General features: G+C 42.5%; 1 protein-coding gene across 1 annotated transcript in view; it reads right to left on the bottom strand.

Annotated features, from left to right (window-relative positions):
- LOC136857962 (AP-5 complex subunit beta-1) overlaps positions 1-7,103 on the bottom strand; it is a 185,897-nt gene extending 178,794 nt beyond the window's left edge. The window contains exon 1 of the mRNA XM_067137099.2: positions 6,926-7,103. Within this exon, the coding sequence (XP_066993200.2) occupies positions 6,926-7,036 (111 nt within the window). The 5' untranslated portion in view covers positions 7,037-7,103. The remainder of the gene's footprint in view (positions 1-6,925) is intronic.
- Between the last annotated feature and the right edge of the window lie 10,207 nt (positions 7,104-17,310).

The raw sequence follows: 17,310 nt of genomic DNA, 5'->3' as shown, positions 1-17,310 counted from the left end.
TGCAGCAATTCTTTGAAATATTCTTCCCATCTTCCAACAATTCTCATTTCATCTCCGATCATCCTTCCTTCTTTGTCCCTGCACATTGCTGTACAGGGCTGCCATCCCTGTTTTATCTCCTTTATACCTCTAAACATTCTTCTTACGTCCTTTTCATTTCTACATTCTTCAATGTCTTTCAATCTGTTTTTCTCAAATTCTCTCTTTTTCCTTCTACACATAGTTTTTACTTTCCTTCTCTTTTCTTTATAGTTCTGTCTGGCGGCCCGTGTATCCTTTTGAAGCATCATCTTCTTCCTTACACTATTTTGTTCTTCTATTGCCTTCTCACATTCCTCACCATACCACTCCTTTCGCTTATCTCTGTTTTCCTGAACCAGCTTGGAGTCCATTGTTTGCCGTATTGCTCTTTCCATTTTTTCCCAATGTATCTCAGGGCTTTTCTCCTTCTCAACAGTTATAGCTCTTATTGCTTATTTCATTCCTCTTTGAAATTCCTCTCTTTCCTTTTTATTGGTGCTGATTCTAGTTACGTTATACTTTTTATCACCGAGCTTGATAGCTGTAGTCGCTTAAGTGCAGCCAGTATCCAGTATTCGGGAAATAGTAGGTTCGAACCCCACTGTCGGCAGCCCTGAAAATGGTTTTCCGTGGTTTCCCATTTTCACACCAGGCAAATGCTGGGGCTGTACTTCAATTAAGGCCACGGCCACTTCCTTCCCACTCCTAGCCATTTCCTGTCCCATCGTCGCCATAAGACCTATCTGTGTCGGTGCGATATAAAGCCACTATAAAAATAAAAATAAAAAAAACTTTTTATCCCTTTCTACTTGGTTATAGATGGTTGTTGATATTCTCTGTCTGAACTTAACCACCACCATATAATGGTCTGAATCAACATCTGCCCCTCTCATCACCCTAACATCCCTTATATCTGTGCCATGCCTTCTCTGAATAAGCACATGATCTATCTGATTGACTGTGGTTCCATCCGGTGACGTCCAAGTTTCTTTATGTATATCCTTATGTGAGAAAATAGTGCTGCTTATGGCGAGATTTTTTGCTTACCACAATATCAACCGGCCTCGTTCCGTTGTCATTGCACTCTTCATGTAAACTATACTTTCCCACATTTGACCGATACACGGTTTCCCTTCCAACCTTGGCATTCATATTTCCTAGAATCACTTTCACATCATTTTCAGCAACTGTATCATATGTGCGTTCCAGCTGTTCATAAAAGGAATCATTAACCTTATCAGTCATTCCTTCTGTTGGAGCATGAGCACAGATCAATGTCATATTGAAGAATTTCATACCGGGCGAGTTGGCCGTGCGGTCAGGTGCATGCGGCTGTGAGCTTGCATTCGGGAGATAGTGGGTGCGAATCCCACTGTCGGCAGTCCTGAAGATGGTTCTCCATGGTTTCACATTTTCACACCAGGCAAATGCTGGGGCTGTACCTTAATTAAGGCCACGGTCGCTTCCTTCCAACTCCAAGGCCTTTCCTATCCCATCGTCACCATAAGACCTATCTGTGTCGGTGCGACATAAAACAACTAAGAAAAGAAGAATTTCATTTTAACTCTCAATGTGCATATCTTGCCATTAATTGGTTCAAAGTTCAATATCGCCGCCTTATATGCTCTGTGTACAAGGAAGCCTGTTCCAAAATTAGCTGTCCCACAACTACTACAAAACATTGTGTAGTCCCCCGAATCAATCTTGCTTGTTTCCTTCCACCTAATCTCCTGCAAATCTGCTATTCCTATCTGGTACTTCCTCAGTTGATCTTTCACATTCATGAAAGCTCCTGCTCTAACTTAGTAGCTACATTTCACGTAGCCATTCTTACATTAGTCCGTGTCCATTGCTTGGTCGTCACCCTTGAGACTGTACGGTTTCTACATATATTCGACATTTTCGTGACTACTTATTTTTTTATATGGCTGAGAAGTCACCCCTGCGCACAACCAACAGGGGGTCTGCCCCTTCGCAGCCTGTTGGGTGGCTGCCTTTTCTGTCAGGGATGTTCCTTTAGCCTTTGAGGATCCCTCCTCTTCCTACAATGCAGTAGGTTGCTACTGGTAACCTCAGTTGCCAGGTGCCCATTCTGCCAGTTCCACCGTACCAATAAATTTTATTTCCGCCTTCACTGCCGTTGACTTCTTTACCGTAACCCTGGTTAGGGCCCCTTACAAGGTACTATCGCCCAGGGCAGGCGACCCGAGGTTTTTTAAAGAGGTGTTACTCCTCTATCACTCTCCACTGGTCCCTTTTTTTTTTTTTTTTTTGCTAGTTGCTTTACGTCGCACCGACACAGATAGGTCTTACGGCGACGATGGGACAGGGAAGGGCTAGGAGTGGGAAGGAAGCGGCCGTGGCCTTAATTAAGGTACAGCCCCAGCATTTGCCTGGTGTGAAAATGGGAAACCACGGAAAACCATTTTCAGGGCTGCCGACAGTGGGGTTTGAACATACTATCTCCCGAATGCTGGATACTGGACGCAATTAAGCGACTGCAGCTATCGAGCTCCACTGGTCCTGACTTGTGACAAGCAAAGCCTGGCTTCCTCAACAGAGGTCCAGGTTGGTTGGGTTCAGATAAAGCTTCACCTACTCTAATTCTCCGAGTTCTATTTTCTAGATTGTATCCTACAAAGCAGTTATGCAGATATATTGGAAAAATTGTCAATAGTCTTATCAAATTTCACAGAAACTGATCCTGATGAAATCCACAAATCAGCTGACAAACTGCTGATATCAAAGATCAGACAATCGTTTGGAACAGAATGTATATTCATCTGAAATCCTTTCTCTTAGAAGAATGAAAAAGCAAGCTTCCAAAGTTACTACTTTTAAACAAACTTCTGATAGCAAAAATCCTCCAGGACTTATATCTGAATGTGTATATAATGATCTACTCCTGCTACTAACTGCTCACCGCTTGTGAGTGTTAATATAATTTTGTGGGGCTATTTGTAGCCGAGTACAGCTCTTGTAGGCGGACCCTCCGATGAGGGTGGGCGGCATCTGTCATGTGTAGGTAACTGCGTGTTAATGTGGTGGAGGATAGTGTTATGTGTGGTGTGTGAGTTGCAGGGATATTGGGGACATCACAAACACCCAGCCCCCGGGCCATTGGAATTAACCAATGAAGGTTAAAATCCCCGACCCGGCCGGGAATCGAACCCAGGACCCCCTGAACCGAAGGCCAGTACGCTGACCATTCAACCAACGAGTCGGACACTTGTGAGTGTTAAAAACTATTTACGTTCATATCAAACTCAAAAACGCTTGGTGGAACTTCACCTGCTCTAATTCTCCGAGTTCTATTTTCTAGATTGTATCCTACAAAAGCAGTTATGTAGAGATATGAATAGAATAGAATATGAAGATTGTATAGACAAATTTACTAATGAAAAAGGAAGACATGATGATGATGCTTGTTGTTTAGAGGGGCCTAACATCTAAGTCATCGGTCCCTATGGTACGAAATGAGACGAAACGCGATTATAATTTTAAAATAATAATAAAAAATCATCCACTGACCAGAATTCAAAACATGATGATGAGGAATGAACTGATGAATATGAATTTAAAACAATCAGTGGATAAGACGCGCAGTGCCTCACATTCCCAAAAACAATACTACTGACCAAGGGACTGCTTCCAAAGCCCAATCATGAATCAATGATGCTTGTCTAAATGGGCTAATATCTATGTCAACGATCCCGCATAATGGCACTTATCGTTAGTAAAGGAGAACCATGGTATTTCTCAAGTTGCGGTACTAATCAAAGGTAGCATAAGCTCACGGTGTTCCAAACATTACGGTACTACTCACAAGTATTGTACGTCGTACAGGTAACGCAGACCTATGGTGTTTCTCACACAATGGCGCCACTCACATCCAATACCAATATAATAATACCAATATAAATGGTCCGTTATTGGACATTATAAATTTTCCAGCTAACTCATTCCTGGTTGCCAGCGTTTCGCCCTCGTGTGCTAGGCTGGGCTCATCAGTTGGTACCCAGCACACCCACCAAGACGTTGGCCAGTGCATACCGTGGAGGCCACTGCGTAGACTAATTGTAGCCACCGGCAGTGCCAATGCACTATGAGAGACTTTGTCTCATTATCAAAAATTGATGCCTGCTTGGCCATCAGATGATAGATGTTGATTCCCGGTGCACTATGAGAGACTTTGTCTCATTATCAAAAATTGATGCCTGCTTGGCCATCAGATGATAGATGTTGATTCCCATCGGGAATCTGAAATAATTGTTCCGAATGAGTAAATTTATAATACCAATATAAATGGTCCGTTATTGGACATTATAAATTTTCCAGCTAACTCATTCCTGGTTGCCAGCGTTTCGCCCTCGTGTGCTAGGCTGGGCTCATCAGTTGGTACCTAGCACACCCACCAAGACGCTGGCCAGTGCATACCGTGGAGGCCACTGCGTAGGCTAATTGTAGCCACCGGCAGTGCCAATGCACTATGAGAGACTTTGTCTCATTATCAAAAATTGATGCCTGCTTGGCCATCAGATGATAGATTTTGATTCCCATAGGGAATCTGAAATAATTGTTCCGAATGAGTAAATTTATAATACCAATATAAATGGTCCATTATTGGACCAACTGATGAGCCCAGCCTAGCACACGAGGGCGAAACGCTGGCAACCAGGAATGAGTTAGCTGGAAAATTTATAATGTCCAATAACGGACCATTTATATTGGTATTATAAATTTACTCATTCGGAACAATTATTTCAGATTCCCTATGGGAATCAACATCTATCATCTGATGGCCAAGCAGGCATCAATTTTTGATAATGAGACAAAGTCTCTCATAGTGCATTGGCACTGCCAGTGGCTACAATTAGCCTACGCAGTGGCCTCCACGGTATGCACTGGCCAGCGTCTTGGTGGGTGTGCTAGGTACCAACTGATGAGCCCAGCCAAGCACACGAGGGCGAAACGCTGGCAACCAGGAATGAGTTAGCTGGAAAATTTATAATGTCCAATAACGGACCATTTGTATTGGCATTATAAATTTACTCATTCGGAACAATTATTTCAGATTCCCTATCAACATCTATCAACTCACATCCAACGCAAACCGATGAGGTTCCTCACTTAGGTGTACTAATCACGGACGCCGGTATTCCTGTGGTGTTCCTCACATAGTGGGTACCAATCACAGGCAACGCAGACCCACGGTGTCACTCATATACTGGTACAACTCACAGTCTACGCCCAAACCCGTGGCGTTGCTCACATGGGTACGACTCACGGGTACTGGAAACCCACAGTCCACACCCACTGCTGCTACGAATCATAAACCTATTGTGTACCTAATATAGTGGCACTACTCGCAAGTAAAGGCGACCCATGGTGTTCCCAACATGAAAGTACTAATCAAAAGTAGTTTCATGGTTCTAAAACAATCATCCCTTGGTCGCCCCTTTTAGTCGCCTCTCACGACAGGCAGGAGATACCGTGGGTGTATTTTTTGTCTGCGTCCCCCACCCACAGGGGGTAGAGAGAGAGAAAAAAGAAGAAGAAAGAAGGGATCCATCACTTCGAAAAATGAAGTAACAGACGAAGAAAGGCAAGGGCCATGAAGGGCTGAAAATGAAAGACTCCCTAGGCCTCGAATACTCTAATACCGCCGGGGTCGGAAAAGAACAAGAGTTGACCAAGGGAGGTCAAACAGGATAGACGAAAGTGAGGAGCCTGGCACAAGTAAGTGGAAGCAATGCCAAGACTCAGGTAAGGGCCTCGTGGTCGCCAACCCATGCTCCCAAGTTGAGAGCCCCTTGGGCCCCTTTTAGTCGCCTCTTCGACAGGCAGGGGATACCGCAGATGTATTCTACACGTGCGTCCCCCACCCGCAGGGGGTAGTGTGTTTGGTCCGCGAGAGGTATTTTATTCTTCTCAAGTCCGCCGGCAAGCTGGTTAGGACCCCCCTATCCACCACCTGGGCCGCGCCACGTGGGAGTATCACCACTCCCCCTGCTACGCCAGCGTAGTAGGTTCGTGGAAAGGAAGACATAAGCCACTATCCTGCTAATTAATCTTGTAGGCTATTTATATTATTGTTAATTGAGTAAAGTATAGTACGCAAACCTTTTCTTGAGCCCTAGTTCACATTCAGCACTATGGAGCTCAGGGCTCAAGAAAAGGTTCGCGTACTACAGTTTGTTGTTGCTATTTGTTTTACATCGCACTGACACAGATAGGTCTTATGGCGACGATGGAATAGGAAAGGCCTAGGAATGGGAAGGAAGCAGCCGTGGCCTTAATTAAGGTACAGCCTGGTGTGAAAATGGGAAACCACGGAAAACCATCTTTGGGCTGCCGACAGTGGGGTTTGAACCCACTATCTCCCGGATGCAAGCTCACAGGTGCGTGCTCCTAACCACACGGCCAACTCGCCCGGTGTACAGTAGTTTTGTCAATTGTGTAATTATTATTATTATTTGATATCTTTCCTTAGTCATTCTACTGTATTATTTAATTGCAATATTGGCTTCTCAAATTTGGAGAAGTGGGACGCAATTTGGACTCTGACCTGTTGTAGTAGTTAAATTCGGCCCTACCAAGATCTTACATGCTCTTTGTATAGATCATGTACGCCTAGTGGTGCAGTTACAACCGTCTTCAAGGTAAAGGCCATGGTTAAAAGGATCTTCTCATCCTCCAAACCTCCACATCCAAAAAGGTACGAGTGTGGGTACGAGTCTCGCGACAACCCACGAATCCCATTCCTTGGCTATAGTAGAGTAAGAAAATGAACTATTTGCACCATAATGGTGTGATATAGTCAATTAACATGATTTCTCAACACCAGTATATTTTTGAATGACAACAGACGTACATCAGAAATTAATAGGCCTATTATTCTTACCTTGAATAATTGGTCAAGAAGTGTACCACAATCCTGTATAGCTCCAGATTCAAAGCGTACACCTTGACAGTATAGTCTGTCAATTAAACATTTTACTGTCCTGTTTTCCATTATCACACCTAAAGACAGATGCAGCTTTTAACGACAGCTTCGAAACGCCGTCAGTATATCAACAAACTTAACCTCACTTTTATCTCTGTTGACATGTGACAGGCCTGACAGCTGACTTCGATTTGAATATGGCGCACTCAAAGAAGCCTTTTATAAGAACGCTAATTTCATTTGAAACAAGCTCCTTTCTTCCTTATTGCGTGCCTGTTTTGTTTCTGTGATACGTAACAGATGAGACTTCCTGGTTTTCGTCTGAGGTGAGATTTTCTCGCACAGTTATTTAGAATTCCCCGTCTATTACTTTGTTCTTTTGTTTGCTTATGAGAAAAATAAACTTGTTTTATCTCTATTTGTGTTTGATCAATTCTTTGTTGATATGGTATCATGGGATAGACGTGTCCACATAAATATAGGAAGGGAGAGGGGATTTAAAAATCTGACCGATTTGACATGCCTAAGTTAACCTCACTGTGGGATGATAATCAATCAATCAATCAATCAATCAATACTGATCTGTATTTAGGACAGTCGCCCAGGTGGCAGATTCCCTATCTGTTGCTTTCCCAGCCTTTTCCTAGATGATTTCAAAGAAATTGGAAATTTATTGAACGTCTCCCTTGGTAAGTTATTCCAATCCCTAACTCCCCTTCCTATAAATGAATATTTGTCCCAGTTTGTACTCTTGAATTCCAACTTTATCTTCATATTTGTGATCTTTCCTACTTTTATAAACGCCATTCAAACTTATTCGTCTACTAATGTCATTCCACGCCATCTCTCCGCTGACAGCTCGGAACATACCACTTAGTCGAGCAGCTCTTCTTCTTTCTCTCAGTTCTTTTGTCGGAAATCACCCAGAACAAATCGAGCTGCTTTTCTTTGGATTTTTTCCAGTTCTTGAATCAGGTAATCCTGGTGAGGGTCCCATACACTGGAACCATACTCTAGTTGGGGTCTTACCAGAGACTTATAAGCCCTCTCCTTTACATCCTTACTACAACCCCTAAACACCCTCATAACCATGTGCAGAGATCTGTACCCTTTATTTACAATCCCATTTATGTGATTACCCCAATGAAGATCTTTCCTTATATTAACACCTAGATACTTACAATGATCCCCAAAAGGAACTTTCACCCCATCAACGCAGTAATTAAAACTGAGAGAACTTTTCCTGTTTGTGAAACTCACAACCTGACTTTTAACCCCGTTTATCAACATACCATTGCCTGCTGTCCATATCACAACATTTTTGAGGTCACGTTGCAGTTGCTCACAATCTTGTAACTTATTTATCACTCTATAGAGAATAACATCATCCGCAAAAAGCCTTACCTCCGATTCCACTCCTTTACTCATATCATTTATATATATAAGAAAACATAAAGGTCCGATAATACTGCCTTGAGGAATTCCCTTCTTAATTATTACTCTAATTCTCTGAGATCTATTTTCTAGAAATATAGCAACCCATTCAGTCACTCTTTTGTCTAGTCCAATTGCAGTCATTTTTGCCAGTAGTCTCCCATGATCCACCCTATCAAATTCTTTAGACAGGTCAATCGCGATACAGTCCATTTGACCTCCAGAATCCAAGATATCTGCTATATCTTGCTGGATTATTATTATTATTATTATTATTATTATTATTATTATTATTATTATTATTATTATTATTATTATTATTCTGTTGTTGTTGTTGTTGTTGTTGTTATTATTATTATTATTATTATTATTATTATTATTATTATTATTATTATTATTATTACCGGTATTTAGGGCAACGCTCCTTAATTAACTAATGAACGAATTACGGTGCATTTATAATAATAATAATAATAATAATAATAATAATAATAATAATAATAATAATAAAAAACTGTGCCATGATACCTACCGGTACAGGTCCAGATCCATCTCCTCCCAGGGAAAACTGATGCACTGCTGCATGGTAGTCAGACCAGAATGCATCTACACAGCAAAGACACTAGCCATAATAGATGATCCCACAATTGAGGAAAAGGAAGGGGAGTTTCTCAGAAAAATCTATGACTCAAGAAAGTGTTGGAGGGTTTCATATTTCATCTGATATCCAATAGGGAACTGTATGAGAGAATAGAGAAGATTACCATGAAATGGAAATGGCGTATGGCTTTTAGTGCCAGGAGTGTCCGAGGACAAGTTTGGCTCGCCAGATGCAGGTCTTTTGAATTGACTCCCGTAGGCAACCTGCGCGTCATGATGAGGATGAAATTATGATGAAGACGACACATACACCCAGCCCCCGTGTCAGTGAAATTAACCAATTATGATTAAAATTCCCGACCCCGCTGGGAATCGAACCCAGGACTCCTGTGGCCAAAGGCCAGCATGCTAACCATTTAGCCATGGAACCAGACAGAAGATTACCATGACCATCAGAAAGAGGAGGCTGACCTTTTAACGTACCTAATGAGAGAACCCATATTATTGGGCTCTTGAGGAAAAATTGAAAACTCATTCCTCTAGGCTTAAAGAAGTGCATGAAAATCTAAAGGCAGGAGGCATAAACTCCAGAGAAATTCAGGAGAGCACTATCTTCAGAAATAAAGCTGTGAATTTGAGGGAGAATCCAGAGACATGTCCTGCTCAACCATGCGAAATCTCGACGGAAGAGAGTCAGAAGAAAAGTCTGAGATTGAAGAACCTTTGGGTACAATGTAAAGAAAAAACGTTAAGCCTCTAAAAGAAAAATGGCAGGTAGCTTTTGTAGCCATAGCTCATAACTGGCTGTATCAATGTAATAATAATATGGCATTCGAACTTCGTCATTGCTAGCCCCAAGCCCAAGTTCTCGTCATGCAAGTGATGAGGAAGGAGGAGGGGGCAGAATAACAACATCGGTAAAAGAACCTTGTTCCATCTGATTCTGGGTGGTATTGCCCAATAAAGGCCCCTGCCTAAGGTTACAGGGGACACCCAGTCAACCGTAACCAAGGTAAAAGAAGAGTTTCCAATTCCCATGGCGGAGAGAATGGAAAAACCTAACAGAGAAAATCTCTATGTGTCTGTACTCAGAGTGAGCTGCAGGAGACTAGCATCTTTTCACCCAGTTGGTGCAGTTGCAAATGGAGCTTTGGAACTAACCACTTCAGTTCTAACCACCCAGCAAGAGCTAGAATCACAAAATAACAAGCATGAACATGAGTCGTGAGAGAAATAGCATCAATACTCCAGTCACTATCGGATTCCGGTGAGTCTAATCTACTACAAAAACGGAGGGAGTCGGAGACCTCTGGTTAACTTCCCACCAAAACAAAGACAAACATAGGCACACTGAACATCAACTCACTAATTAGGGCAGGGAAATTACTCAAGTTAGAAAAGATGCTGGACGAACAGAAGATTCAGATACTGGGAATCCAAGAGACATGTACACTGACTGACAGAGCAAATGCAACACCAAGAAGGAGTGGTTCGAAAGGGATGAAAGTTGGGGAAAAAACAGAGACGGCACGGACGAATAATTGATGTTTATTTCAAACCGATATGCAGGTTACACAATGCGCACGGCATCGACTCAGTAGGATGTAGGACCACCGCGAGCGGCGATGCACGCAGAAACACGTCGAGGTACAGAGTCAATAAGAGTGCGGATGGTGTCCTGAGGGATGGTTCTCCATTCTCTGTCAACCATTTGCCACAGTTGGTCGTCCGTACGAGGCTGGGGCAGAGTTTGCAAACGGCGTCCAATGAGATCCCACACGTGTTCGATTGGTGAGAGATCCGGAGAGTACGCTGGCCACGGAAGCATCTGTACACCTCGTAGAGCCTGTTGAGAGATGCGAGCAGTGTGTGGGCGGGCATTATCCTGCTGAAACAGAGCATTGGGCAGCCCCTGAAGGTACGGGAGTGCCACCGGCCGCAGCACATGCTGCACGTAGCAGTGGGCATTTAACGTGCCTTGAATACGCACTAGAGGTGACGTGGACTCATACGCAATAGCGCCCCAAACCATGATGCCACGTTGTCTAGCGGTAGGGCGCTCCACAGTTACTGCCGGATTTGACCTTTCTCCACGCCGACGCCACACTCGTCTGCGGTGACTATCACTGACAGAACAGAAGCGTGACTCATCGGAGAACACGACGTTCCGCCATTCCCTCATCCAAGTCGCTCTAGCCTGGCACCATGCCAGGCGTGCACGTCTATGCTGTGGAGTTAATGGTAGTCTTCAGAGCGGACGCCGGGGCCGGGAGTGCAGGCCTCCTTCAACCAATCGACGGGAAATTGTTCTGGTCGATATTGGAACAGCCAGGGTGTCTTGCACATGCTGAAGAATGGCGGTTGACGTGGCGTGCGGGGCTGCCACCGCTTGGCGGCGGATGCGCCGATCCTCGCGTGCTGACGTCACTCGGGCTGCGCCTGGACCCCTCGCACGTGCCACATGTCCCTGCGCCAACCATCTTCGCCACAGGCGCTGCACCGTGGACACATCCCTATGGGTATCGGCTGCGATTTGACGAAGCGACCAACCTGCCCTTCTCAGCCCAATCACCATACCCCTCGTAAAGTCGTCTGTCTGCTGGAAATGCCTCCGTTGACGGCGGCCTGGCATTCTTAGCTATACATGTGTCCTGTGGCACACGACAACACGTTCTACAATGACTGTCGGCTGAGAAATCACGGTACGAAGTGGGCCATTCGCCAACGCCGTGTCCCATTTATCGTTCGCTACGTGCGCAGCACAGCGGCGCATTTCACATCATGAGCATACCTCAGTGACGTCAGTCTACCCTGCAATTGGCATAAAGTTCTGACCACTCCTTCTTGGTGTTGCATTTGCTCTGTCAGTCAGTGTATAAAAGATGACAACACAAGAGTCTTAAGTAACTGCAGACCATTGTAGGAAAATAGACAAAGGAACACCGCTCTTGAGAACGTTCTTTGTTGTCAACAAGAGAATTCTCCAATCAGTAACAGAAGTCAAACTAATAAACAACAGACTGATGACAATGTGGCTCAAATGTGCTAATTTATACACAACAATCAAAACATATACACCAGTGAACCAAGGTAACAAAAAAGACAAAGAAGGAGTCAAAATATACCGGGAGAGACTAGAGAAAACCATGAGAAAAATCCCTAAAGGAGATATAAAAATTTTAATAGGGGACTTCAACATGCAATTAGGCAGTGGAAAAAGATTCAGAGCAAAAATAGGACAATACCCAGGATACAGGTTTACTAACAAAAATGCCCAAAGACTGTTCGAGCTATGTTATAAACACAATATCAGGATACTCTCAACACACATCAAGAAAGAGATCGAGAACATCAAGACATGGCAATCTCGGTCAAATCCTTAGGAGAATACCAGATCGATCATGTAGCAATCGCACAGAGAAATCATGAACGTACAGTAGACATAGACTCTGATTACAATCTCATGAGAATCAAAATCAGGCTGACACCAAAGAGAATGAACAAGAAGGCCACAGGGATACCCAAGTTCAATATGGCAAAACTAAAATCATCAGGGATCAAAGAGGAATGGGAGGAGGAGGCAGCCATAAGCTGGGAAGAATTAAAAGAGAATGTAACCAGGAAAATGAAAGAGAAAATTCTTCTAACCTAGAAAAAAGAGACACCTGTGATGGAATGACATATGCAGTAAAGCACTTAAGAACAGGAAAATAGCATACAGCAATTGGAACAATGACAAAACAGAAACCAAACTGGTGGCATACAATATGAAATGGCGTATGGCTTTTAGTGCCAGGAGCGTCCGAAGACATTTTCGGCTCGCCAAGTGCAGGTTTTTCGATTTGACTCCCGTAGGTGACCTGTGTGTTGTGATGAGGATTAAATGATGAAGAAGACAACACATACACCCAGCCCCTGTACCAGAAATTAACCAATGATGGTTAAAATTCCCGACCCTGCCAGGAATCGAACCCAGGACCCCTGTAACCAAAGGCCAGCACGCTAACCATTTAGCTATGGAGCCAGACTGGTGGCATACATAGAGGTGAGAAAGCAAATGAACAAACAACAAGAGACATGAGGAGAGTCAAAAGATCATAAGAAAAGGATCAGTTAAAAAGGACAGAAAAGAGCTTCCAATTCTATAACACAAGAGACTTTTACAAGACATTCTAAAACAGAATGGCAGGATACTAACCACAGAATCTATGCATCAGAATAAAGAATGGAAAACTGACACTGAACAAAAAAAGAAAAGAGAACTGTGAGACACTAGATAAGTACAGTACTTCAAAGAACTACTGTACTGAATTGTCCTAAATCCGCAGTGAGATTCCCAAGGATGCAAAGGATTGGGAGGGTGATAGTCAGAAGCATCAGATGAATCAGAGATCAAGAGACAAATCATGAGACTGAAAAACAGTAGAACGACAGGAGAAGATGGCACTGTAGCCGAACTGCTGAAGGCAGTGGCGGCCGGTCAGTACGTGCTACCGGGCTCCAGCACGTAGCTTGGAACTGTAAGGAATATTATTTATGTACCGTACAATTATCCCGGTGCCTTTTCGTTGTTTTGAGTACGATATGAATTTGTGTTTTGTGCAAATCAGGACGAGATCTGTCGAACACCTAGCGCCGTTCTCCCGGGGAACAAGGCTCGTGCTCATGTGAAGTGAGCCCTTGCCTGTAGCCTGAAGGAAGCAATACGCAGGCGCAGCCAAGCTTGCAACACTCCCCCTAGCCGGCGGAGTATACCGTAAACCGGGATCAACTTTCACTGATCCCGTTTATAGTTACTTCCTCTCCCGCAAGGGGGTAGAATTACTCGATGTCTCCTGCTACCCGGAGCGCAGCGAGGGATCCAGTCGGCCGTGCTAATGTTGAACGTGGTAAGCGAATCTGCCACTAGAGAGTAGCATCGTCTGGTTTCAAAAGTAAAGCGTAAGTGGAGGCAATCTATCTCACACATGCTTATTAAAATATCCATCTTCCTTTTGTGTCAAAAATAAGGAATTCGTAGGTGAGTCAAAGGACTCACCCTACATGTTATCCCGCATTACAATGTAATTTACTCTGGTGAAATGAAATAGCGTATGGCTTTTAGTGCCGGAAGTATCCGAGGATATGTTCGATTCGCCGGATGCAGATCTTTTGATTTGACTCCCGTAGGCGACCTGCGAGTCGTGATGAGGATGAAATGATGATGACGACAACACGTACACCCAATGATGGTTAAAATTCCAGACCCTGCCGGGAATCGAACCCGGGATCCCTGTGACCAAAGGCCAGCGCGCTAACCATTTAGCCATGGAGCCGGACATTTACTCTGGTAATAGGGGAGGTCTCAATGAATCAGTTGGCAGCTCTTTCAGTTGCTTTGTGCGGTTTTTAATCTCGCGGTTATATTACTGGTGCGTGTTTTTTCTGTCATTGTGTTAGTGCTAAAGTTTATACGAAGATTTATCAAATTATTTATCCACTGCAGTGTATATAAAGTGAAATTAAATTAGTGTTCTTAGTGGGGATCTATATTCCCACGATTCTATTTGCACTGATGTAAGTTGCGCCATTAGGTTAGTAAAAACAATATTTCTCCAATGAATTATTTACCGGTATCTCGTAGAAAGTTGTCGAAGAATTCATCTGCTTCCAAATTAATGTTGTTTTTGTTTGTTCTGAGTTATAAATTGTGAGAAAAGTTGTATTATTATTATTATTATTATTATTATTATTATTATTATTATTATTATTATTAGTAGTAGTAGTAGTAGTAGTAGTAGTAGTAGTAGTATTACCAAGTTTGAAGTATGTGTTGTTCATCATGACAATATGCAGATTTAAAACAGCGTATTTAGCTTGTTTTCTGTAGCACGTAGGACGATTTTTTCACGAGCCGCCACTGGCTGAAGGCAAGAAACTTCCCCAAAACTTCAGCCACTGATGGGCAGGTTGATATTCATGCAATGGGTGTGCTTGTGACACAGCTGATTTAGATCTTTCAAATCTGGCTGCTACTTCATGTCTGATATCTGTAGGTGTAATGCCTGCAAGGCAATAAACCTTCCCACATGGTGTTGGTCTCAGGTAACCAACTATGGTGTGGAAGAGAGAGGGACCTCACTACACTATTATTTCCATAAACACTGTCATGATTTCTGCTTTATATGCTGTAGATCTAATTCGTCATGCAACCCAGCTAACAATTGGTGCTTCTGCAGTTCCAAGCTGCAAAGTGTCAAATATGCTACTGGGCACATGCAAGTAGGCAACCAGACTACATATGCAAAATTTGCAACTTGAAGAAAAGAAACATTGGCGGTAGGCTGTCACTATTGTAATGGCCGCAGGGTTTTATAGACATGCATATTACAAATAAAAGACAAATGTGTGAATAATCAATTTTATTCAATAGAATCACATAAATTGTGGAATTTTCAAATCCACTGGTTCACTTTTCTTGTCTTCTAACAAAGTCGTACTTGATGTAGATGCACGTTCATTTACTTCAAAGTAGTTACTTATTGTAAATTGTTTTCGCTGTTTCAATTTCCCATAGGAACACCTATTACACTCTTTTTGTTTCATTTCTTTTATTCCTTCATCATTCACTTTTCTTGTTTCAACTCTTTGTTTTGCACATTTTTGCCGAATCCTAATCAAATCTTGCTTTTCCATTATTAAATTTGTTATTATACACAACTGACCACAATGTTTTCACAACGACAACTAACCTCCAACTGAGCGCAACACAGCACCATCTTATAACAGAATACGCAAGTGACGTCACATATTTAGCACAAATTTTGCCTTACTTTGAAGTGCTATTTCATGAAAACTATGTTTCAGATTTTCAATTTTTTCTTCAACAGGTAGCCTCCTCTTTTATCCATCAGTTAAGACATTAAACATAATCGTAAGTTAAATACTCTCAGTGATATATACGTTCTACCCAATCACTAAAAACATCTTAAAATTTTTCTTTCCATGTATCCATTGTCAAGGAACGTAAGTCTATGTTAAAACAGAGTGTGCTATTGGGCACGTAAAAAGACTTTTAGCTCCAGGAAAGCTTCTCCTGGCGATACAAGAACTAGAAAAGCATAAAAAACAGTAGGAGTGGCTGGAACAAGTGAAACTCACTGGAAAAACAATGGCCATTTAGGAGAGCTACCATAATCATAGGGTCTATTTTTGTGGAAATGATGAAAAAAAGCAGTAATGTTTTTCCAATTGTGATCAGCTATAAACTGAATGGTCTAGTGTACAAACCTGTTAGTGATTGCATTATAGCAACAAGCCTCAAATGCAAGCCACTTCCTATTAATATCACCAGGTTTATGCTCCAACTAACACAGTTGTCAAGCATCACATACGGCACATGTACACGTGGACTTTGTCTGATGGCCGATATAAAAAAAAAGATTGACTACATCATGATCAGTTCAACATGGAGGTCTTCAGTACAAACATACATACATACATACATACATACATACATACATACATACATACATACATACATACATACATATCCCACGTCGTTCCATCTTAAGCGATGGTCGGCGAACGAGGCGTCTCCATCAGTTCCGGTCACTGAACTTCTCTCCTTCTTCGATGCTTTCCAGAGTATGTCCTCACTGTTCAATGTCAGTATTCACCATGTCCTTGTACCTGACTCTTGGTCACCCTCTTGGTCTTTTGTCTTCAAGTTTTAGATCATACATTGTTTTGGTAATCTTCAGTAATGGAACCAAAACCTGTCCAGGTCCATCATGTGCAGGGACATAAAATTGGGGCCTACAGGGCCTGCACTGCAGGCGGGCCTGGGCCTTTAAGGGGCCCCACAGATTACTCACCAAAAATAAAATGTACATACATACATCTAGCCTGATGTCACTCTGCACGGAAAGTCAAGGCCATTTTGTAGAATCAGTCCAAATAGTTTGTTTTACAATTTGTACATAGAAGAATAATTGCCAGTGGTGTCTAGCTGGCAGTTCAGCGGCTTAAATCAAGGAGGCAGTCAAATAAAACCTATTAAATGATATTTTTAATAATCTTACAATAATGAATAATCCCTTTGTTGTGTAATTTGACAAAATAATACATTACAGTATCTTTACCTGTTGTGGTTAAATTTATGTTAGTTATTCATAGGTTTTAAATTTTATTTGAGGGGGCCCAAATTTTTATTTTGGTAGGCGGGTCCGTATCACATTCATTACGCCCCTGATCACATGGCTTTTTGGAACAGAAATAAGAATTAAACTTGAAGCACCAGTGAATAGATCACACAAGATACCACAAGT

The sequence above is a fragment of the Anabrus simplex genome, chromosome 1, assembly GCF_040414725.1.
Source record: "Anabrus simplex isolate iqAnaSimp1 chromosome 1, ASM4041472v1, whole genome shotgun sequence".
NCBI classification, from domain to species: Eukaryota; Metazoa; Arthropoda; class Insecta; order Orthoptera; family Tettigoniidae; genus Anabrus; species Anabrus simplex.
The sequence above is the reverse complement of the archived record's forward strand: the minus strand, read 5'-3'. Positions and strand labels throughout refer to the sequence as shown.